At 47.3% G+C, this 23,190-nt stretch overlaps 1 protein-coding gene across 3 annotated transcripts in view; it reads right to left on the bottom strand.

Annotated features, from left to right (window-relative positions):
* LOC119464078 (cGMP-inhibited 3',5'-cyclic phosphodiesterase A) overlaps window positions 1–22,665 on the bottom strand; it is a 376,751-nt gene extending 354,086 nt beyond the window's left edge. For 2 of the 3 annotated variants that reach the window (XM_049656481.1, XM_049656482.1), the window contains exon 1: window positions 21,122–22,665. In XM_049656481.1, coding sequence (XP_049512438.1) covers window positions 21,122–21,880 — 759 coding nt within the window. In that variant the 5' untranslated portion in view covers window positions 21,881–22,665. The remainder of the gene's footprint in view (window positions 1–21,121) is intronic. The other variant, XM_037724903.2, reaches the window with a different exon arrangement.
* Window positions 22,666–23,190: the final 525 nt, after the last annotated feature.

Genomic DNA, 23,190 nt, shown 5'->3' with positions numbered 1-23,190 from the left:
CCCATCCCCCCCCCCCAATGCCCCCCCCCCCTTCTTTTCTTTTTTCTAAACGATTGTTCTGTGTGAATTCAAAAGCAGTGCTTAACAGCATTGTTGTTGTGACAGCGACAAGGCTTGCGCCTGTTTTGTGCGCACATCGGGCCATGGAATAGCCTTTGATTGATATGGCAAGTTATACTGTATTTGAGGGAATGTTGACAGAGAAAATAAAAATTTAATGAAAAATTTTAATATATTAGAAAGAGACCTCAAGTCTACTTTTCCGAATGATCGCAATCGCAGTTACCTTTCAGGTGAAAAAATATTACCTAGACATGATTTCTGTACTTTACGCTTGAAAAGTTAATTAAAAACACCCAGTACTTTGCATAAAAATTCTTGTTTTCTTATGTACAGTCGATAATAACTATAAGGGAAAAGGTCGCCTTTAGTCGATAATGTGTTGTCAGTGAATAGGTTACCTTTGGCTGTCAGATATAGACTGCATAATTTAAAAAGCTTGAAAGTATCAATGAACAATTTTCTATTCTGTTTCCATAAGCCTTGCTTCGTTAATAATCACTCGAGCATCCTTAACTTGATAATTGTACTCGCACTGCTGGCGCCCTTCTGAGTTTTTCTTCCTATTTACTTCTTATACACTACCTTTTTTGTTTTATAAGCTATATTGAAACGTATATCCCTTTCTTTTATGGAATATGCTACTCATGTGCCAGTTATTGATATTTGTTGTTTACACTATTGAAACGACTTGGTTTGGCCTCCAATGTGTATCTTGAGTTTTTTTTTTCCAACGATTCACTGCTAACAACTTTTCCGCCTCAGTACGCTGCGGCACTCGTCGGCACAGGTCGTGCGCTGCAATTTCACGCGAACAATAACATCTCTCTCTCTCAGTGTTATCAGTCTTTCTATTTCTCTCTCTTCCTCTCTCTCATTTTTTTGCAAACGAATTATTTCCTTCTCTTTAAACATGTTGGCTTTTTTTTTCCCCTTTTTATTGCTTTAACGGTGTTTTGCGCTAAAAGTGTTTCATTCTTTTTTTTTTTCGCGCCTAAACTGTGACTTTTTTTGCCGGCGATATGTGCCCCAGATTCTACGCAAACAGACAATATCATAGCATTTTCTATTACAATTTCGTCTTCAAGCATTATTATGTATCAAATTTCCTGACTTCAAAATTTTGAGGTTTCGAAGTATATGTGTAGTGTTTCTGACATGTTATGCTGTGTTGCTTCCTCTAATGCAACATACTGAGCTGAGTATTTGGTGCGTTTATGTGGTCTTACGTCGTGTTTCTTTTACCTATGGGAAAAAGAAGTAGCATCCTGGGGCAAACATATTTATGATATACCGGTCAAGAACCAGCACCAGCTACTCTCACGCATTTCCGTAGGCCCAATAATCAAAGAACGTCACAGTAGTGAATAATAAACTCAACGCCGCTATAACATCACCTTGCCACAAAGCCGAAAAAAAAGAAAAGAAACCGCAACACCACTCAAACAAGGCACGGTTTAACCGGCTTGACGTATCTTGACGTATTGGTCTCTGACACAGGGGCGTTAAGGTGCAGAGCTGGCGATACATGCAAGGATTTCAGTCTTGAGTCGCTTCATATCCATACAGGTGCACGAAATATGGAAATAACGAAAATTTTAATACAACCTACCCTAGCTCAATGCATATCGTGCTCAGCCGTATACAATCCCGGGCTTATTATTATTGTCTGTCCTTCATTGTGAATCAGGCACAATTGCGGTGCTTGAAACATCTAGTTTTATATAATCTTTAACCTCGGCCGGGGTCTATTTCGTTTCGTCAGGATTGCTGACAAACGGACGAGATCTTGCGAGAGTCGGAGCATACTGCAGAAGCGTAGGCATTTGGGCTTGGTTCATGACTTGAGCGAAAGCTGCGCAAAATAACAGGATGGGGAAAAAAGGACGCTGTTGTCTGTTCCTTGCTCACGACCTGTTATTTTGCTCTGTTTTGCGCTGAACTCGAAAAAAAAAAAAAAGCGACGGCTTCTGCCTAAATTAATCATTCGGAAAAAGGAACGCAGGAATGCACTGGCCGACAAAATCGTCGCAGCGGGATCACGCTACCGAAAGTCAGCTTTTGATTAGGCTGTTACGTAGCCTATTGGAGAAAAACTGTAAGTTGCTTTATTACCCTAAAATTTGTCTAGCCCTAACATCATTTTTTTTGTCAGCGACATATATGGCATGCTTTCTTTCCCATTTGTTTTCTTTTTGTTTGCATTTCGGTAAAGGTAGAGATCTGGAAACTTTGGTTAGCTTATTAACTGCGCCATTGTGGCAACCGGATATCAGGTAGCCTGTTTTCCCACATGTTAGCACTTAACCGCCACAAAAAACGGTGCGGTGGCATGCCCATCAGTTTCTTTTTTCGCTTTAGGACAAGAAGTAGCACCCCAGGTGTCTCGACCTCAATCTCAATAATACTTCAACTTGTTTATACCAACCCAAACTTTCCAATGAGTAGTAGTAGTTAAGTGCTCGTTTATTTCTAAGTATAATGAAGAAACGCAGATAAGGAAATGGGTGCTGATCGTACTATAACTGTCTTAGCTAGATATCCTCACATCCGAACACCGTTAAGCAGTGCTGCTGCAGAGAAAAGGGGCAGAGACCAAAGATACAGAAATTTATTGCAGAAATCATAGCTCGTTACCTTGTCGTCGTCGTCGTCGTCGTCTTTGTTGTTGTTGTTGTTGTTGTTGTTGTTGTTGTTGTTGTTGTTGTTGTTGTTGTTGTTGTTGTTGTTGTTGTTGTTGTTGTTGTTGTTGTTGTTGTTGTTGTTGTTGTTGTTGTTGTTGTTGTTGTTGTTGTTGTTGTTGTTGTTGTTGTTTAATCCGTGGGAGGAATGCATTCAGTCCAAACGATCTGTGAGCTAACAGTTCAAGTGGGGCAAAATAACTAGCCTACAGGTCTCGTATCGTGCAAAGTAGAATCGCTGGGCCTCTTCGATTATCCGTTCCTGATAGTCCCGGACTGCCCGAGACGGTGCTTTCAGCCAATGATCGTTGCGTATGCAGTCTTTCGCACAGTCCGGGACTGTCAGAGACGGATAATCGCAGAGGCTCACTATGCTACGATAAAGATTACTGCACGTCGCACGATTAACAGACGCAGTCCACGTTGCCGATGGTATATGCATGTTTGGGAAAGTACAGTAAAAAGACCCCACCGGACGACGATGGCATTCCATGCATCGCAATGAAGAAGACTATTGGCACTAAAAGACACACTCAGAGGAAAACAGTACCTGTGACTGGACCAAATATTTACAGTTTCTCACATGCCCCCTAGATATATTTTAACAAAACCCACATTGTTACCTGGAACAACAATGGCGGTTCTGAAAGATGTAGCAAGCTTAAACGCGTAAGGGTACGGGTTCGAGAAACAGTACCGATGGATTGATCCATGCCGCGATTTTGCATGTACACTGTCGTAGTGTTTGTGATGTGTGGCAAAGTTAATGTCAAGCAGACGCAATTTACTGTTTTGTTTGCTCATCTGTTCTGTTTATATGAAGTACGATGTATTGCATGTGTGGTACGTTATATTGCATTGCATACGTTCATACAACAGTTGTACGCATGCCTACGGGTAAATAAATTTCCTTGTCAGCCCATCGCCAGTGAGTTATCAAAGTTGGCACTTTCGCGCAAATAGCGAAACCGTTGCGCGTAAAGTCCTCGGACGGTGTTCTAACACCGCTGGTTCTAACTGTGCGGCACGACTGACGCGGAACGCACGACAACTGCCGCTGGGTAAACGGAACAGCGCCCTGGAAGCTACCAGGCGTCTCACAACGCAGGCTTTACGAGGAGCGTCTCCAGTGGCGTTGCAGGCGTCGAGAGTGCACGAAAGTGAGACCGACGGAAAAAAGTCGGCGTTACTCGGCACCCAATGATTAGATAACGTTAGCTTGGCATTACTACCCGTCGCTCCAGTCAGAGCAGCGCATACTCACAGCGGGCTCAGCAAGAACGCTATGTGTGCTTATATTCACGGGCGATACAGCGCCCATATACCTGCAGCGGAAGGCAGCAGCAGCTCAGCGGGAGAAGCGATTGCGAGTAGCGTTGACGGCGCGTCGACTTCGCTTCGTCGCTGTTGCGTCAAACCGCACTCACCATCTCTGGAGAGACTGTAACCCTATAGGGAGCCTACATGTAGGCTCTCTATATACACTACGGGCGCCTGGGTCGTCGAGCGGTAGCGCACGACAATGGCGGAGGCGGAGGTTTAGCGCCTCGGGCGACCGTACAATTAATATGGCGATCGAAGCTCTAAAATGCCAATTTGTACAGACAGGCTTATAAAGTCGTTCTTCTTTAGAAACACTGCAATAAAACTGCAATCTCACCGACAACGTTAAACAATCCTGCAGGGAGAAATAAAAAAAAAAACGCCTATGGAGGAATTGCCGAAAAACCACTACGATCGGAAAGTGAAAGCTGAATTGCTCATTCCTTGTGCCGCAATGCTCTTGGTTTTTTTTTAAGAATCCCTTCACGGACTCATCGACGCGGGCCTTTGCTTCTGTTAAATCGTTTCTCATCCCATTTTGTTACCAGGAAGTTTCGGACCGTTCACTTCCGTCAGGCTATAAAATCACTGAGCTTGACGGCGCAACCGGTCCAAGCACCGAGCCTAACCTAAAGCAATAAAACGGTTAATGCAATAAACCAGTTCCATTTACGGCTCGAGTCAGCGATGTACGAAAAAAAAAAAAAGAGCTCGGGTGTACCGACGTAAGTAGCGCTGGTTAAGACACACAAAAAAAAAGACACTCGGACACAAACCATATCAACCAACACCAAAGCAGTACTTCGCTAAAAGCGTTCTCAGTAGTTTCTTCTCCTATGTGTATACAAGCCTACTCTGGTTAAAGCAGTAATAAAATGTAAACTACGCATACTTATTCGAGCGCGGAAACACGCTAGTGGACAGGACCAATGAATAATGCACATATAAGAACACACACGGAAGCGCCACTAGCAACTGAACCTTAATGTATTTCACGTGTGCAGCATCAGCACAGCATCCCAAAGCTACGTCAAGCTAACAATGTTTACTCCGCGTTTAGGAAACATATTTATGCCACACCGACGATGTAATTATGCGAGGACGTGAAATGCAATAAAGTTAAGTTACTATACTTGCACTACCGTATGCCTGTTTATGTGCACCTCACTCACTGTCCCTGTCTTCTTTTAGCGCACACTGCGCGCTGTTTGATTTACACACTCGAGTGAGAAGCAGAACGCCGACTTTATTGGTTTTGATGTACGCTAATGACGTTGTGTCAGTGCCGTTTTGTGCAATCATACAGTGGAGAAATGTTGCCACTGCAGACCGGTCGTTGCTTACATGTGTGCTTATACGTCCGTCTTCAGTGTTTATGTTGTTGTGTGCTCGCGAAACTATGTGTATGCGAAGATTTTAGTGCTTCGCTGCTGGGATATGTACTCATTAGGGAAACTAATCTACCTGTTTTAGGAGTAGCAAGGCCGAGACACGCTCCGGCGGCCAACTTCTCCAATTTTCCTCTCATTAAAATTTGTTCTCCCTACCCACTCTTTGCACACTACACCTTCTTGACTTTTGTCGTTTTCCTCGTTATTTTCTTTTTTTCTTTTAGTTTGATAGGTACGTTTCTTTAAACAACATGTGACATGAAAGATCGCAAGGTTCGCGTAGCTAATTAAAAACATTCATAAATATAATTTTTGAATTATTCAATTTACGCCACACGTAGTAATGGGAAAAAATGAAGTAACGTCGGCTTAACAGAAATCCTAAACCTAACGCCACTTCCTAGATATATTCCGTCTCCATATCTCCTAAAACTGCGTTGGCGTTCAAGATCATCCCGAACTGCTAATTGAAAGCTTTTGGAAATGTTTTAACTGGAATGCCTGTGTATTACGAGCATATTTTAAGAACGGCTAATTTATTAAAGAAGTGGCATTGGTCCTAGGATTTATCCTAAGCAAACATAATAGAACTACGGATCGGTTTCAATTTCACTAAATCAACGTTTGCCCTAAAGTGAACTATTAAAAAAAAGCAATCAGTAAATTTATTCAGTTAACTAGCTGAGCATTGCGATTCATCGCGCCAGTAATGTTTATCTTTTCAGATGATCCGCCTGAACTGGCTGGATTGAGAAATGCAAGTACTGCGATTTTCTTTATAGTTTAAGCTAAAAAATACTCGCAAACACGGGGCACCCTTGTTTGCATTTGTGAAGGGATTTTTATAGATTCCTATTTTGTTTGCGTTGTGAGAGAGGCTAACCAACGCTTCCTAAATACACCAGTATAATTTAGGAGAAAATATTTCCCAAGAAGGAGAAATAGTTGTCCATGTCATTCAATGCATCATTTTTGATGTGGCCTGCTGCAATTACAGCAAAGCCACTGCCGACTTACTGTTGATGAATTTTCTTGAAAACATAATTTAAAATACACTATATATTTAAAACATAAAGGTAATATCTACTGAACGGTCATAGAATTCATAGGCTGGTTGATCTTGAGACATTTATTTTTGTTACCATCACAAAATATGTTATAGAAACTGCCAAAAAATAAGAACATATAAAAATTATCAAGCAACCTTACTATAAAACTGCGACCACGGACTCAAAATACACATCGCAACACTGTCAAGTACGCACAAACAAACATTGTGACGTGCTCTACACGTTGCGTTCAACAATATCAATAACTTGTGAATGTAGGACTTCTGGCAAAGTAACGCAAACGCCAAAGGAATGTCACGTAACTTGTAAGCCAAGACATCCCGTTTGTACGCATCTGACGTTAAACCTCATCAGTGAATCGACTGACCAAGCATGCACTTGCACGCAGTGGACATCATTCCGTTGTCGTAGTAGGGCATTCTGTGACGCAGCCCCCATCGACATCTGCGCACGGGGCCACTCTTGGGGTCATCCGGATTGTGTGACACCTCATGACGGTTGCTACATGCTTCGATGCACCTGCAAACGCCGCCCCCCCCCCCCTTTTTTTTTTTCTTCATTTGTTCTTTCATAGCGTTCATAGCGACAGATGTTATAAGCTTGTATACGAAATGTTCTTGAAGCGCTTCGATGCGTCCGCCTGAGTCATGCCCGTATTAGCATGCTCAGCGCAGAGCAGTGCCGCACAACAATGCCAACGTATTAGGAAGCCGCGAAATCACCACCCAAATCTGAAAAAGAGTCACGCTGACATTCAAGTCCGCGTCGGCGAACGACTTCGAGCAGCCAGCGCGATGCCTCACAACAAGCCAAGCGCGGATTCGCGAAGCTACTCTGACCCGCGGCTACAAACAAGTGGACTTGCGTATACCGGTGCAGCTTCGCTGTGCGCGGCGGACAGCTGCGATGTCAGGGGAGAGATTTGAGAACAATCGAGCGTCTTGACAGCTCTCTCGGCCAGCTCTCGTCTTGCAGCGGGCGTCAGTGCGTCTCGGAACCTATGTGGCCGACAGAAGGGAGCTCCCGACGCGTACAAGAGCAAAAATGAAAAGAAAAACGAAAGCGCTTCGACGCTCGGATCGGTTATGTGATGCCGCGTTTCAGTATGCAGCAGCGCGCTGACGAAGATGAAGAGACGAAAATCGCCTGTACCATTTTTGCAGCACCGAGCGGACTTCGCGTACGCGCACGCAAAGTCACACGTGCGCACGCATTCACTGACCTATACCGCGCGCGCATATCACGTTCCAACGTGAGTTTATAGCAGCGGACAAGCACAACTCCATGGATCGGTGTTTTCGAGCGATCACTTTCGCGAGATTTTTCGTGACTCGGCAGTGGAAGCGTTGAAGTTATACGTACATGCCCGACAGCGTTCTTGGAACATCGAGCTCATCCCAACGGTCTCCTCCATAATTCCCCTGCACCCCCCCCCCCCCCCTAAATACGCTCATTCTTCAATATCCACAAGCCTGCGACTGCTTTGGTTGGCTTCTGTTCATTCTGTGCCTTTTATGTGCCACTGCCGATAAGTAGAAATGGGGGCCGCTGTGCAAAAAGACGCTTGTGTGCTTAGGTTTTGGAGCACGTTACAGAATATTCCGGGTGATCAAAATTAATCCGGAGTCCCCACCGACGTGCCTGATAACCAGATCGTGCGTTTGGCACGTAACACCCCAGAATTTCACTTGATCAATTTTGCATATTTTTGGACGCTCAATATGTGCTGGGCGAGCTAGTTCGAGCCACTAGGATTACAACCCGCTCTCGGAGAAAAAAAAATGTTCAAGGACTTCGGCCGAAGCACTCTTGCATGCACATGACCCATAGAGTTTCACACTATAAAACCTAGAGGGAAATGTGGCGCTGCTGCGCCGTGGTATGCAAGGGAATGTCAGTATATTGTGGATTCGGATTGGCATCGTTCTTGGAGAGCCCGAACGCCTTGAAGACGCGCCTGGCTATCACCGTTCCGTCTGTCACAATCATTCATTTCCTGCTAAAACAGCACGTAAAAAACTGCTTTAGCTTTATTATTACACAAAAACATGTTTTGTTTAATTTCGAGGACATACTATTGGATGCACAATTCTATGAAACGTAAAAAGTATCGGCTGGCCGCTAAAGTTGGAGGGCAGACGACAAGATTCTCGCTCGCTTTGGAACAACTTGTCGTCTGTTCTTGCTTTTCTTCGCTTGATGCCGCATTGTAGGTGAGTAAACTTTATTGAGAGATGTAATATCGGTGAATGAAAGCCTTTTATCTAGATTTTATTTTAAGAACGCATTATTTGTGTAGCCATATCCACGTTTTAGACGAAGCCTCGTACAACACCAGCCAACACAAGCCTCGCAGACACATATCCCGTCCTTCCCATGAGGGCACGGCAGCCCTTTAAGAAACTCGCATAGACGGTGGCGCCACATTGCCCTCTAGGTTTTATAGTGAGGAACTCTATGACATGACCACAAATGACCTAATGCGCTTTTATGCGGCGACTAGACTACAGTACTGCCTGCGACGGTCGGCGAGAATTCCTCTGCGGGTGTGTTCACACTGCCTGCCTCTTTGTTATTTTTTCTGCCTTTGCTTCTTTTTTTTTATCTGTCATTCCCATTTCATCTTTCCAACAGTAGGGCAGCCAACCAGCAACGACCTTCATTAACGTTCCTGCCGTGTCTCCTCCTTTTTTACTTCTTTTTCCTCGTTTATCCCTCTACCTATATATCTATCTATCTCACACACGACACCAATGTAAGCTCAATAGTAGCTGGCCGCCCCCACCACTCAAGCGACGAGAAGCGTGTCCGGCGGGATCCTGGACTGCGGGACGCCCTCCACAACAGCTACTCATCCATCCATCCATCCATCATCATCAACATGGTATTTTTACGTCTACAGCAGGACGAAGGCATTTACCATCGGTATACCAATTACCGCTGTCTTGCGTCATCCCACATGCGTGCAAATTTCATAATTTCATCGCGCTGGTCAGTTCTTTGCCGTCCTCGACTACGATTGCCTTCCCTTGGCAGTCATTGTGTAATTCTAATAGCCCATCGGTCATCTGCACTACGCATTGGATGATTGGCTCAACTACATTTCTCCCTCTTCGTGACAACCAGAATAACGGGTACCACCGTTTGCCGTCTAATCCACACACAGCTGTCTTCCAATCCCTTAACATTACGCCTATCATTTTTCCCCCGTCGCTCGGTCAGCGTTCGTTAGCATCATCTCTCAACCTTCATTGCAAGCCTCCAAGCTTCTGCCCCCATTTGTTAGTGCCGGTAGAACGCAATGATTCTGCACTTTTCCTTTCAAGAATAACCGTAAGCTGCCGGTCATGATTTGCTACTGCTGCTTCTATCTCTTACCTAGTAAGGCGTGTCGCTCTCTGCAGATTTATCAGAGACGTGAAGTTTGTGTGAATACATAAACACACAAAGTCGCGCTATCGCTGCTGGGTGTCTCCCCGAGTGCGGCTCTCAAACACCTGCAAAAGTCACACGGCTCATAATTCTCAAGACTAATTAAGCGCTAAACACGTGTGCCTGCAAGTCATCCGATCCGCGGAACTAATGGCGCACCCAGGATCTTTGCCAGGGGAGGGGAGGAGGGTGAATCTATGTGGAGGGGGGGGGGGGGAGCAAGCACTTTGCATAATATGCAATTTTCTTGCTTTAGGCAGAGGAATCAAACAGCAAATAAAATGACTAATTATAATAATAATGACACCAATGATGATGACGATGTTTATTTCTTCAGCGTTTTACTCAAAGTCTTGAAAGAGCGTGATAGGGCCAAGGAGCAGGTCTGCAGAGTAGTGCATGAGGCCATCCGTTGAAGCTCTTACCTAAACGGTCGTGGCAGCAGTGAGTGGTGTCAGTGTCTGAGGAGGTCACTTATGACGGATGGAGTGGGAGAACTCAGGAATGTCGGTAATAGCGTGGATAGAGCACCAAAATAATAATGTGTATGTTACAAGTTGTCACTCGCACGTCGTCAGCGCGAACTATAGGCTTAACTCGGCCTCACGGGGACCCCGAACACCCCCCCCCCCCCCCCCCTCGTCAGTGCTCCAGTGCGAGGAACAGCTATAGCTGGACCATTAACAGCAGAAAAGCAGGTTTTTAACAGGTTCCAAGACATTCCAGACCTGAAGATCGAGCAGCGACATTATCGACGCTTCGAACAACGGATAAAATAATGTCTTGGCGCACACACGTTTCACATTTTGCGACGCGAGATACAAAAAATATATATCTAAACAGACTTGACGTAAAGTAAGGCGCAAACGTTCGAACACGCAGAAATAAGGATCTCTATATACGGAGTACACTCTCGCACATTCATGAGTGGTCGTCTTGACGTCACCTCTCTGGTGTTGTTCTCTTTCGACCTTCGAAGGCTGCCTGTTGACCCAGTAACTATACGCCGACTACCGCGTGTCACGCGAGAACGTTGCAAACGATTAATGCTGACGTCACCTGTGGCGATCAGGTCTGGTTTCGACGCGACCGCGTGATCGGCAGAGTGACGTCACACGGAGCACGCACGGACGGTGTCGATTCGCCGCTGAGAGTCACGTGACCTTAACCACGCGCGGCACGCGCAGCACCGTTCAGCTCATGACCTTTCTTCATCTGACAGCACGTGGAGAGTACGACGCGGGTAAACTACGCAACCGGTCACGATCTTTTGCAGGCTCTCGAACGTGTACACGAACGAGCGATGGTTATAAAAGGATAAGCTCGCGATAAGAGACAAAGCCAGAAGTGCGGATAAGTGAAGGAATACAAGAGCGGGGCCTGGAAGATGTAACGATTCTATGGCTGTGTTCAAATACAGACGGCAAAGTAGAAGGCTAAGCGGATAGCGGTCGTCTTAAGTCTCGTTCCCTTTCTCACGAAGACGTCAATGTGTATAGACAGCTTCGCGAAGACAGCATCGAAGTCAAAAACAATGCAGGCTACTTTTTCCTGTCCAAACAATATGGCGGCTGAGCAGGACGCTTGGACACTCGACGGGAAGGTCGTCTGGGCACAAGAAAACGTAGACACGCTTTCCTATTTGCTTAATGTAAGTCATGTCGTGGATTTTTATAGATTCGCAGGCGCAAAGATTTAAATTCCGAAATAATGCTTGCTTTTATCAACCTTTTTTTTTTTTTTTTGTCTCCGCATGGCGGTGTCATGTCGCAGAAGCGTCTTACATACGTCTTCTAGACGGTTCGAAACGCGTTCCATTACTTGGCCTCGAAGCTGTCTCGGCTGTCTCCTTAGCTATTTTTATTTTTACTAATTTTTATTGTCCAACACAATCCTTATGTCTCATTAGCTGTCGACGTAGACTGTTTCCGATGCTGGCCAGAATTTGAACACACCCTATACACCACGAGGCAGGATCGTTACCATGGCGTTTCAATGCCATTTTGTTCCGCGCTTTGTTAGTGGACAGAGTTGTGCTCCGCCGGCGTTATCAGCGGGATCAGCCAGTCGTGAACGGCGGCTGATAAGAGTATAGAAAAGAATCGAGCGGAAGCAATGACTACGTTTTACCGAGCTCAGTTTCGTAAATTATAGGCCCTTATGTTGCTATGCTCTTATTAACGAGCAGCTAGCAACGATAATGTTAGTTTTGAGAAAAGCCGCAGTCTCGCCTCAAGTGCGAACCATTGATAGCGATAGCAAAGTATTAGGTAGCTAAGCGAAGTGAGGTTCATAGTTTTTAAACGACCATGCGTTGGGCGTGTTGCTATTCCACAGTTGTAAAAACGGCACGTGACAACATAGAACGAAGAAGCGGACTATACGGACGCAAACGTAGTTTTATGGGCCATGTAAATAGCAGTGAACATTTTCACACTAATAAAATTAACAAGAATGGTGCTATGCGCACCAGGAGAGCACGAGCAGATGTCACTCGATGACCGCGAACACTCGCTGTCAAGGCGACATTTATCAGACCGCGACCACCGAATCACGTACGAGCACGCGAAACAGGACATCGGAGTGAGTCAGCATAGCAACAATTACCATATATAGGTCGAAACATATTTACTAGTATTTTCTAAAAGAAAAACATTATTTGGTCGTGTCATGCTTGTACAAAAGTGACGACTGGTGATCCATTCGAGTAGTGCTTTATTTCCCTAAATGGTCACGCTAACCTTGATAACGCTGAAACCCAGATACACCTGGCCCGGTCGCGCAATATTACACGAAAAATGTAACTGCAGTTAATCCTTAAACAACATGCATGAGTACAGCAAGGTACTTTTTTTTCTTGTAACTGAACATCACGTTGCAAGCAAAGTCGCCTAGGCGGTGAAATTTAATGAGAAAATATGCCTATATGAGCCGGAATCGCTTCACGCAATGCATAAGTAAACGTAGCTACCTGTCCAAGGGCCTTGTAATGTAGTGGACTTAACTTGGCGAACGACGACGATGATTGCTATAATTATGAGTGCCGTGACGTCGGCGCATCGCACATTGTAAACATTGTACGCCCTTAAGTGCACAAATCAGTCTACATGCAACTAACACCTTTACGCCCTTTACAGGTGTAAGGGCGTTATTCTTCAAAGGATAATGTTATATTCTTCAAACGACAAATGCGTCGCTTTGTGCCTTTTGTTTTTATGCGTGTGTGTGTGTGTGTGTGTGTGTGCTTTAAAAGGTGGCATCAAAAAAGTTTTGCCCTTACACTATCGCTTATTTCGATTCGTCGTTAAAGGAACCAATACACAATCTTGATAACACATTTTCGTCTAGAATTCATGCCGCCATAGGTACTTTAAAGTCTCACAGGTTCCACAACATAGTATTTTATTGACTGATTCATTATACTGATTGATTGATTGATTGATGATTGATTGATTGATTGATTGATTGATTGATTGATTGCGTCCAAGACCTGGGCACTGGGCTTCGAGGGAGAGCGTATAGTGAGAGGCTCCGGATTAGCTTTCGTCACCTGGAACTATTTCAACATGCACTAAAATCTTTAGGCAAGAGCATTCTTGCATACCACTCTGATCACCACGCGGCCTTCGAAGCCAGGAGTCGAACTTGTGACCTTGTATTCAACAGCAGAACGCCACAGTCACGTGAGTCCACGTAAAGGAGCAAATGAAAGAGACAACTGCTAATCGCGATAATGAAAACGCGGGTTGGTTAACCAAGCTAAACCCGATTGGCTACACTACACTGGTAAAGAGGAAACAGATTGAAAGATGGGAAGACGGAGTGAAAGAAAAGGTTAACAGAAAGACGCCCGCACATACATTCGCTCAGTCAAAATCAGTTACAACACAGCTAGTTGATCTTGGGAATTCATCAGCGTTATTTTGTGTGGCTTTGTACAGCACAGACGCACGAGGTCTAAAAGAGAACACACAGAGCTAGCACACAAAGACGGCGACAGAATTCTGATACGACGGAAATACAGATTAAATATATATAGGCCAGCTGTCCTTATTATTTCGTAACTAAGTATATAGAAAGCGAACTGCGTGTTGCCAATTGCCTTGACCGAAATTGAAACAAAAAAGTAAGACGCCCGAGCCACATGCGTTTCAAAAGCAGCACGCTCTTCCCTTGCTTTCAGCTGTCAGGCAGACAGCAACAGGCATGCGACAGACGTACGCACAGACATGCTGTCTGTGCGTCTGTGCGCCACACAGCTATGCGCTGAGCTCACTTGAGTGCGATCCGGCCATCCACCCTGCTAAACCTATTCTCTCTGCAAACGTTGCACAAAGCGTAATGGAACACTCATGGCACGAAGGTGATGGCTGACCCGATGGCGTCGTAAGGTGTAAAAGCTTGTCCTTAGAAAAGTAATTCAAAGATTCCATTGCGTTCCTATTTAACCCTAAACTTCCCACTTCAGACATTCTATAACCTCCCGAAACTTAGACTAAGGGATATTCGATGACGTCATCGAGGCCGCCATATTGTAGTACTGGCAGCACGGTGAAAAGCACATCTTTATCTTGAGCCGCTTATATCCAATGGATCAACGGAAGCTGTAAATAGGACAACGAAAATAGCCTACGTGACTGTCACGTGAATACGCACTATGCGCTGAAGTATTCCACAGCTGACAGCAGCGCCAGAACACACAGCCTGGCGGCAGGTGCAAGCAAAATGGGAGCGACGCGATATAAACACCCGCCGCGGCATCTTTGACCGCTTATCACGATCCAAGAGCGTCCGAGGTCCGAAAGACATCCCAGTGCGCATGCGCCGCATGACTTGCGACCGAGATTGGAAGCGCAAACATTGCAGTGCTTCAGCTCGGCTAAGCATGGCGCGTAACACTTTGATTGACAACGAAGCGTGGGTCCCTGCCCATCTTTACTATCACCTCGTTTGCTTCGCAATCCTGGCTGGCGTCGGCGACGCTGGGGTGCTAATTATGATGACGATAACGATTTATCGGCACTTCCTTTGAAACGGGGCCGCGAAAAATAGTCACCTAGCTAATCAAGTAATCTGTAGACATTTATCAGTCCTGCTTTTGTGTCTGTCCCCTTCATGGTTTCTCTATTCCTTAAGTTCCCCCATATCTACCTTGTATGGTTACCTACGCATGTAACGGATGCGGTCCTATCAATTTCCATGCCTGCTTTTTTTTCCCCACCAATGCTCTCAACCGTCTCTAGCTTATCTCGACTGCTGGCCCAGTTAATGCTTCCATCTGCTTTAAACACCGGCGCTTCTGAACGATGGAAGTCCCCTACAGGTCCCGCTGAGTGGATCCCTTCGCATTCAGGTAAATTATGGTGTGCTAAGTTGTCTCCGGATTTTTGCTGCAGCACACACATGCCTCATCCTGTTGGAAATATTTGTTGCGGTAAGTTCTGTGTCCTTAGGCAAACTTACCGGGCCTAAATTAGCAAGGCACTGCTCTTTCGGTGTAAATGACAGCATCGCAGCGCCCTCTAACCGGTGCAAGGTGCCTATACTGCACACTGACTTCTGTACTTTTCAAAAACCGACTCGGCAGAGGTTACGTGAAATATGGATCCCGTATATGGCATCGCACGCGTACTCTCAGACACATGCGAAACTGCATGGAAGTGCTTTAAGGATATTGTCGGCATCGTCATTCGTGAACATTGGCAATGTGACCTGATCTAACCTAACCAGAGATCTCGCTGTCAGCAGCGGAACGCCCTGGCCACTAAGCCCATATAGCATTTCTTGCAGAAATCCCTCGAGGTTAACTCTGGCGTTATAGTGGTCTACGGAAGCTGCAGGCATGTTGATTCAGCCATAAGAATATGCGCCTAAACTTCGTCATTCTGGCCTCCACCGGCTTTGTGACTTCACAAACTGATCACTTTCGACAAAACATAGCGTTATAAGTGCAACAATTCGCAGTGATTAAGCGCGTGCGGAGTATCTCACTGGCTTCTGCGTTTGGATTAAAAAAAAGGATTTCTTCGAAATTTAGACCAATAAATACCGCTAAACCGTAGAAAATAACGCCACTAAGAAAAACACGAAGACACAACCGGCAAAGATCGGAGTAATCCCTGTACTAACTATACTAACTAACCATCATTCTCGTGGTAACCCGAGCGACCGGATCGCCAGAGTCCTGTCTAGTAATATTAGAAGGCAACTCTGTGAGTGAGCTGCCGTGGCAGGTGGACCGGTCGCGCAAACGACGCAAAACAGTAGCCGGCGAGTGCGTTCTTATTGCTCTTATCTCAACGTGTATTTGAGCAGCTTCACGTCGTGGTGATAAAAAGGGTTGGCGAGCGCCGGTGTTGACCATAACGCGCGCAAAGATATCGATTCCTCGCCGCGCAGCCTAGCGGGCGCCCTCTGGTCGAGTTAAGCCCGTTAATATTGCAGTACGCCACTTGGCGCACAAGCGCAGATTCGTTCCGCGCGACAGATGGCCACGTTGTGCTGGTGCAGACAGGTCGTTCGCCATAAAGACGTAGAGAGAGAGAGAGAGAGATAACAAAGAAAAGACAAGGAGGTTAGCCATGGTCGCGCCCGGTTAGCTACCCCACATGAGGCGAAGAAGGGGAAATGGTGAAAGAAAGATAAGCACAGTCAATGTGTGCGCACGCACAGATGAATGTGCACTCCCGTATGTAGTCACAAGCACTGGTCTATAGCCCAGTTGCCTTAAACAAGCGCAACGGCACCTTGTGCAAAGTACAGGTCTACGGCCAAGGTCGTGAGATCTATGCATCCTAGAACGGTTTGTCGTCTACATCGGCTGATACTAGCCCGCAGATGATATTGTTCAGAGTAGTAGAGTTTCATACTCAATACAACAGTGGCAAATCTGGCGCTGCTGTCTGGGCACGCAACCGGTTAAGATACCGTGATATGAGCACCATGATACGGGTATAGCATATGGATTTTTCTATAAACCTTTCCATTCTGGCTTCGAGCTTCTTACTTTATAACCTGTTATTGTCGTCTACAATTTGATGCGTGTCAATGCTCAGCCTCAGTGACCATCTAATGTCTGCCTTCTTACTGCTTCCAGAACATTATAAACGGAAACAATACTTGTACAGTATGCGCACAGTAGTTAACCATGGTGACTACGCCCGTGGTACTTTCATCAAACGCCTCCCAGGTCTAGCGGCACGTATGATGAGCAGCGTCGAGACTAATTTATACATTCTGAGTCACGTGACGGCATAAAGTATTTGTCAACGTAATGCACTCCACTGCTTAAATTAAATGTCACGTGACAAGCACGCAGGCGAAAGTTTACCGTCTGGGGAAAGATTACGCTCGTCTGGGTGACCTCTCTACCTTTTCTCTCCTTGCTTTCTCTGGCTCTCTCTCAAGCTCTACTTAATATCTATCTTTATGTGCCACTTTAACCTGTCGCTCGCAATTGCTCCGCCTGAGCCCGTGTTTCTCACAATGAAGCCTCGTTACGCCATATTATCAGCTATTGCCAAGGCAATTCGCCTCCGTCAATGCCTCAAGTGCGCGCGAAACTGATCCACGCGGATCTACCGAATAACAAAAAGATCGAGCAAACAGAGTTCGAACATCTTACTAACACTTCATAACAAACAGTTCCCGAAGTAGTAAATTGCTTTGAAGGCTAAATGTTCTTAATGAACAAGTCAATTTCACAGAGCCATGCGGTTACTTCCAGTTTCTTAGCTTCTTTTTTTTTTTTTTTTTCAACTCGGCGTGAGCGTTAATTCGGTTCTGTCTGTTTGACGGGACCTCGCTTTCGCCTACGAACATTTGGTGCTTTGTTCCAAGTAGAAAAGAAAAGTTAGGCAGAGCCCATCTCACTACGAATGCAGACGTTAAAGCAGTTAGTAATGAAGCAAAGTACAGCGACGTACAGCGACGTACGGTGCTGCCACCGCGGAGACGCGTCACGCGTGACGCGCGTATGCAGCAGGACTTCTCTCGCACCACTCTCTGGACACTCTACGCTACCTAGCGGCTCCGCCGCAAAGTCCGCGCCGTGGAGCGCGTGTAAATGTATACTCAGTCGAAGTTGTCTGAATGTATACGACGCAGGTTGAATTCAGTCCAGCATAGGAGAAGTAAAAAAATAAAGAGAGGTGGTTATGAAGAGCTGCACCTGCCCAGTCACCCAAGTTGTCGTCAATGAGGTTCATTAAAGCGAGCGTCCCGCACCAAGTGGCGCAGGTTGTTCCGAGGGCTGGTTTCAAATACGGTTCCCTCGGCCCCTAGTTGCTCTACGCATTAGACCATAGACCTACCCCTTGACCCAAGTTGGCGGGAAAACGATAAGAGACATAGATAGATAGGCAGGCAGACACCGGAAAATGCGTGAAGTATTTTAAGAATGCTAACTGCATTAAAAAAGACTAACAAAAGATCAAATTGGCAAGGAGCTTTCTTTCTAGTCTGTGTTTATTGCAGTTTGATTTCGTCCCGAACTTCGTTTGATTTCTTTCACTGAGCGACTATAATTTGTTTCGTACACAGACCAGCACAACAACTGTTTACGCGAATGTGTACCGCCTTCGTCCATCTATCGATTCCCGCAGCTTCTATCGGTTGTCTCTGGTGTCATGTTCTTTACGTTTTTTATTTATATGAATAAGCATTCTTATAATAATAATAATAATAATAATAATAATAATAATAATAATAATAATAATAATAATAATAATAATAATAAATTACCACTACTATACTACAAGTAGTAGTAGGAGTAGTAGTAGTATATTATAAATGCGCCACCCGTCGATGTAAACAGCAACGCCAGGCGCACGTATCACACAGCACGTGTCATCAGTTACCGTTCACGGCGTGAAAAACAACGAAGTATCCACTGCTGGAACTGCAGACCAACTCGCACGATCACAGCAATGCTAAACACCTTGCGTTTACTATTTCCCCACTCCACGCGCCAGTTATCACTTCGTGTTTGACGCGTACGTTCTGCCCGACAAACTTCCTTCTTTCGCAACAACACCGATGCCCGCAAACCTTGCGATCATTTGCATCGCTTTTCAACTACCCGCGCGCTCAAAGTTGCGTGCAGGACTCGATGAACAACCTCATGAACAACCGTTTACACGATCGCGATCGGCGCTTTATGCGTGAAGCGAAGCGCCCGGCGGGAAATGGTCCGACCAGGTGAAGATCGATCACCGAACTTAATCATGCGGGTCACCAAAAAAAGTCAAATTATGCAGTATGCTCGATGCTCTCGGTTGTTTACACAACGTTTGTACGGAACAGTGAAAAATGAATGTGTGTTCATGGTGAAAGTGTTATACCTGCGCTCTCTCGGAAAAGCTGTGACCACACAGGCGTACTTTTTGACGTATATTGAGCGCCTCGCGTCGCCCGGCGTTGGTGCGTCCATTAAAAAAACAAAACCAAAAAAAAACATTTAAAATCGCCATTTTACCAGTTGGCGCACAGAGCACATTTTCGGAATGCGGTAAAATGCGGCTTTCTGGAAGCATAAATTATAAGTGGCGGCACCAGAATTTTTTTTTTTTTCAGCACGCTTAGTAGTACGCGGTATAAGCAGGTGAGACTGCGATCACCATCACTACGCATTCGAGAACTTTAGAGTTGTCGCGACAATGCAGCGTGACATTCCTTGACTAAAAGTAGTAGACAACCTACAAATGCTGTCAACAGCCTGTCTATAGACAGGAAATCGACTAACAGAAGTAAATAACCTACCAACTTCTGTAAATAGACTGTCTACAGACAGAGAATCGACTGAAAGAACTAGTCAAATTAACTGCTGCCTACGACAGCCGGAAAAAAAAAACTTAGACTTTTATGCAAAAACAGACTATTAACTAGGAAGCGACTAAGAAAAATTAACACTTAACGACTTTTGATTACAGACAACCCATAGATTCCTTACAGACAAAATATATAAACTTCTCTGCCATCTATATGAAGGCAGACAAGTCTGTAAGAAATATATAGACAGTACAAATCCATTTTTCCGAGGGGCGTGTCGTCTATTTCATTAGGCGGCAATCCATCTGGGACCCCTCGCGAAACCCGAGCCCGAATCTTTTCTTCGCCAATAAGGCAACGAAGAAGTCCCAGAAACAAATGGGACCACCGTTAATGAACGGCTCTTGGCGCTGCAGGCCTGCCCAATGCCGGCGACCGGAATGTCAGCCATTCGGCATATGAGGTCTGCTGCGATGTATTATTTTCGTGGGCAGCGCGTGAATCGCGCAAAGAAAGACACGTGCGCCAAATGCTATAGCCGCGAGCGATACGTGTTTGAGCCGAGCACGCACTCGCTCCAGCTTCTTTCTCATTCGCTCAATCGGAAAGAACGAGAAAGAGTGGTGGCGCTTCTGGCGGCCAGCTTGTCACGAAACAGCTATTCCACGAGGACCATCGTGGCCCAGATGTGTGCGGTACGTTTGTCGACGGGACCGCCGTGTTTGTTTTTGGTTTTCTTTTTTTTTTTTCGTTTGTTGTTGTAGTTAACTAAGGTCGCGGCGAAAACATCGCGAGTCCTAACGATATTCCAGGTCAGCTCCTATCACTGCCGCGTATTCCCCCTAGCGATCTCTGTACGGTCCGAAGCAATCTTGACAGTCACCGCCCGCGCTCCGAGCGAACGACATACCATTCGATCTCACCGGTGTGAATGTAATTACTTCCGCGTCAAAACAACGGTATCGGATAAAGGAACGAAGGAGCCGAATAAACGGACTCGTGTCGTCGTTCATTCTACGTAGCTATTAACTACATCGGGCACTGTAATCAATTTTCCCGTGGGCTTCACCGCATCGCCTTCAAATCGCTGTGAACTGAACACACAGATTTCGCTTGCCGTTCCGCCCAAAAAGAAAGCACGAATGATGCCAAACGTCCGGCGCTCGCCGAGCGCGCCGGCATCGACTATAAAAAGCACGAATACCCTAAAATGTCATTCGCCCATTCCTCAGTATTCATCTATACCGGAAGCATCTATCGATGCTCGCGACAACATCCAACGCCTTGCTGTCCGTCGTCGCTTCGAAGAACTCTACTACCTATACCACGGAACGACCCGGGTGCAACACCGGGTTCCCGGCGAGGCGGTTTGCATCACCATGCGCCGCGGTCTCACCTGGTACCCAGGCCCGTAGTACTGCTGACGCTGTCCCAGCACGGGCAGCGACGTGCGACGTCCCTTGGGGGCGAGTCCGTGAAGTCCCGGCGAGCTACCGGTGCGACGACGTCGCACGGCCAGCAGCCTTCCGTCGGGCGACACCAGCGAAGACACGTGACCCGCCCGGAGCTGCGCCTCGGTGAAGCGAGCCGCCAGGAGTCCGCACAGTCCGCACAGGTGACCCACGGTAGCGCGCACCCAACACGGCCACCCACCGACGAGGGTCACCAGGGCCACCAGCCGCAGCGCGGCCAGCGACGGCAAGACACCCAACGCCCGCGGCGCGGCCACCGCGCACGCCGAAAGACACACCGCGGCCCACACCGCCGTCGAAGCCACGAGTCCGGCGGGACTCGGAAGACGTCCGGCCACGCCTCCGGCCGACAGGTCGCCCACGATCCCAGACAGGGCGACCACGAAGCCGTCCGAGGCCTTGAAGGTCCCGCGGGTGCACAGGCAGAACCAGTAGTGCGCGCACAGTATGGCCCACAGAGGAACGCAACTGGACACCAGGCAACGTGCAACTTCTGGAAGGAGCGAGGCGAGAGCCACGGTTCCCAGGGTCGCGGTCAGGGCCCACTTGCCGCCGGCTGCCCGGGCAGCACGCGCAGCGGGGCCGGTAGCAGCCTGTTGCTCGGGGGGCCGGAGCCACACGGAAACGTAGCCGCTGCCGGTTGAGTGATCGGCGGCAGCGGCCACCGAAGACGCTGTCGCCATGCCGACCGGCGGTCAAGTCGAGACCTCGGAGCAGAGCCTGGTTTACTTTCGATCACGCACCAGCGCCAGGCGGCTCGGACGCCGCGAGGAGCGCGAGGAACACGGGTTCCGAAACTGCCGGCATGTGGAAGACCCGGCGATCGGAAAACTTTTTTTGCCCTCCTACCAACGACGCCTCCTCCACGTCGTCGTCTAAACTAGCCCGTCGCGCTGAGACACAGGATGACAGACGGGAAGCGCGGGGCGTCCCGTGACGTGTGTCGCTTTCACTCGCGATCTCCGATTTCGGATCGAGTGCTGCGGCGTGAACGGTTTGTTGAGGGTGCAGATCCCGAGCGTTGTCTCGCCAACGACGTTCTGTCACTGTCTCACGTATTTATTTCACACGCGCGGTGTTTCACTCCTCACGGCGACGCGACCGGACGCAGTAGGTCGCGCACAATCACAAACACACAGCCCTTTCTCCTTGTGCGATGGTTTTGCGTTGGCGGCGTCGATCACACGGCACGACACACACAAACACACGCGCGCACCCGAGAAACACGCGCGCTTTTGCGGGCGCCCGACAAAACGGCGTAGCAACGATTCAGCAGCGCCCAAAACAGCTGAAGAGAGGCGAAATTGCCGGCACGGCGCAGCGCAGCGCACACGCTCACATAGCGCGCCGGGAGAGGAAAAACAAGCGGCCGCCGTCCAGGCTCTGGGTCCTCCCCGCGCCGCCCTCCCTTAGCCACCGGCTGGCGCCGCAGGGAGCGCTGGGATACCTTTCTCGATGGTGCGCCGCGCCGTGTGACGTTTTCCGGTGACGCCAATATGACGTAACACCGCGGCCCCGGCGTTGAGGAGAGGGGCGGGGGGGGGGGGGGGTGAGGGGGGATCATAAAGGAAAGAGAACGCGAGCGGTGGGTACGCGCGGCGCTAGCGTCGTTTCTTATGCAGCGAGCGGAATTGAGCGGGAAGTGTTTTGGCCGCGGCAAGCGGCGGCTTCTTCGGCCCCCGCCATTTAGAACGTTTCGTTTGGTTTCTTTTTCTGTTTGCGCGGGAAAGGGCGGTCGTAGTGGCCAGCGGTCGGTCGCTTTCTCTTCACTCCGTGAGCTGCAGCGCTTTGTTTAGAGATGGAGAGCGAGGACGGCTGCGAAGGAAATTCTCTTCGTTATCTGCAGTGCGCGTCAGCAAATTGACACCAGTGGAGAATGCGTCGAGCAACTCATGAACTAACGCTTAATTTGCGAAGCGAAGTGAAAGCGAGATCGTTAGGCCGTTTGCGCATTCATCGGGAACTGGGTCGTTTTTTTTTTTTTCTCTCCTTT

This window comes from Dermacentor silvarum, chromosome 9 (assembly GCF_013339745.2).
Source record: "Dermacentor silvarum isolate Dsil-2018 chromosome 9, BIME_Dsil_1.4, whole genome shotgun sequence".
Classification (NCBI taxonomy): Eukaryota; Metazoa; Arthropoda; class Arachnida; order Ixodida; family Ixodidae; genus Dermacentor; species Dermacentor silvarum.
Note: the sequence above shows the minus strand (reverse complement) of the source record. Positions and strands in the feature narration are given on the sequence as shown.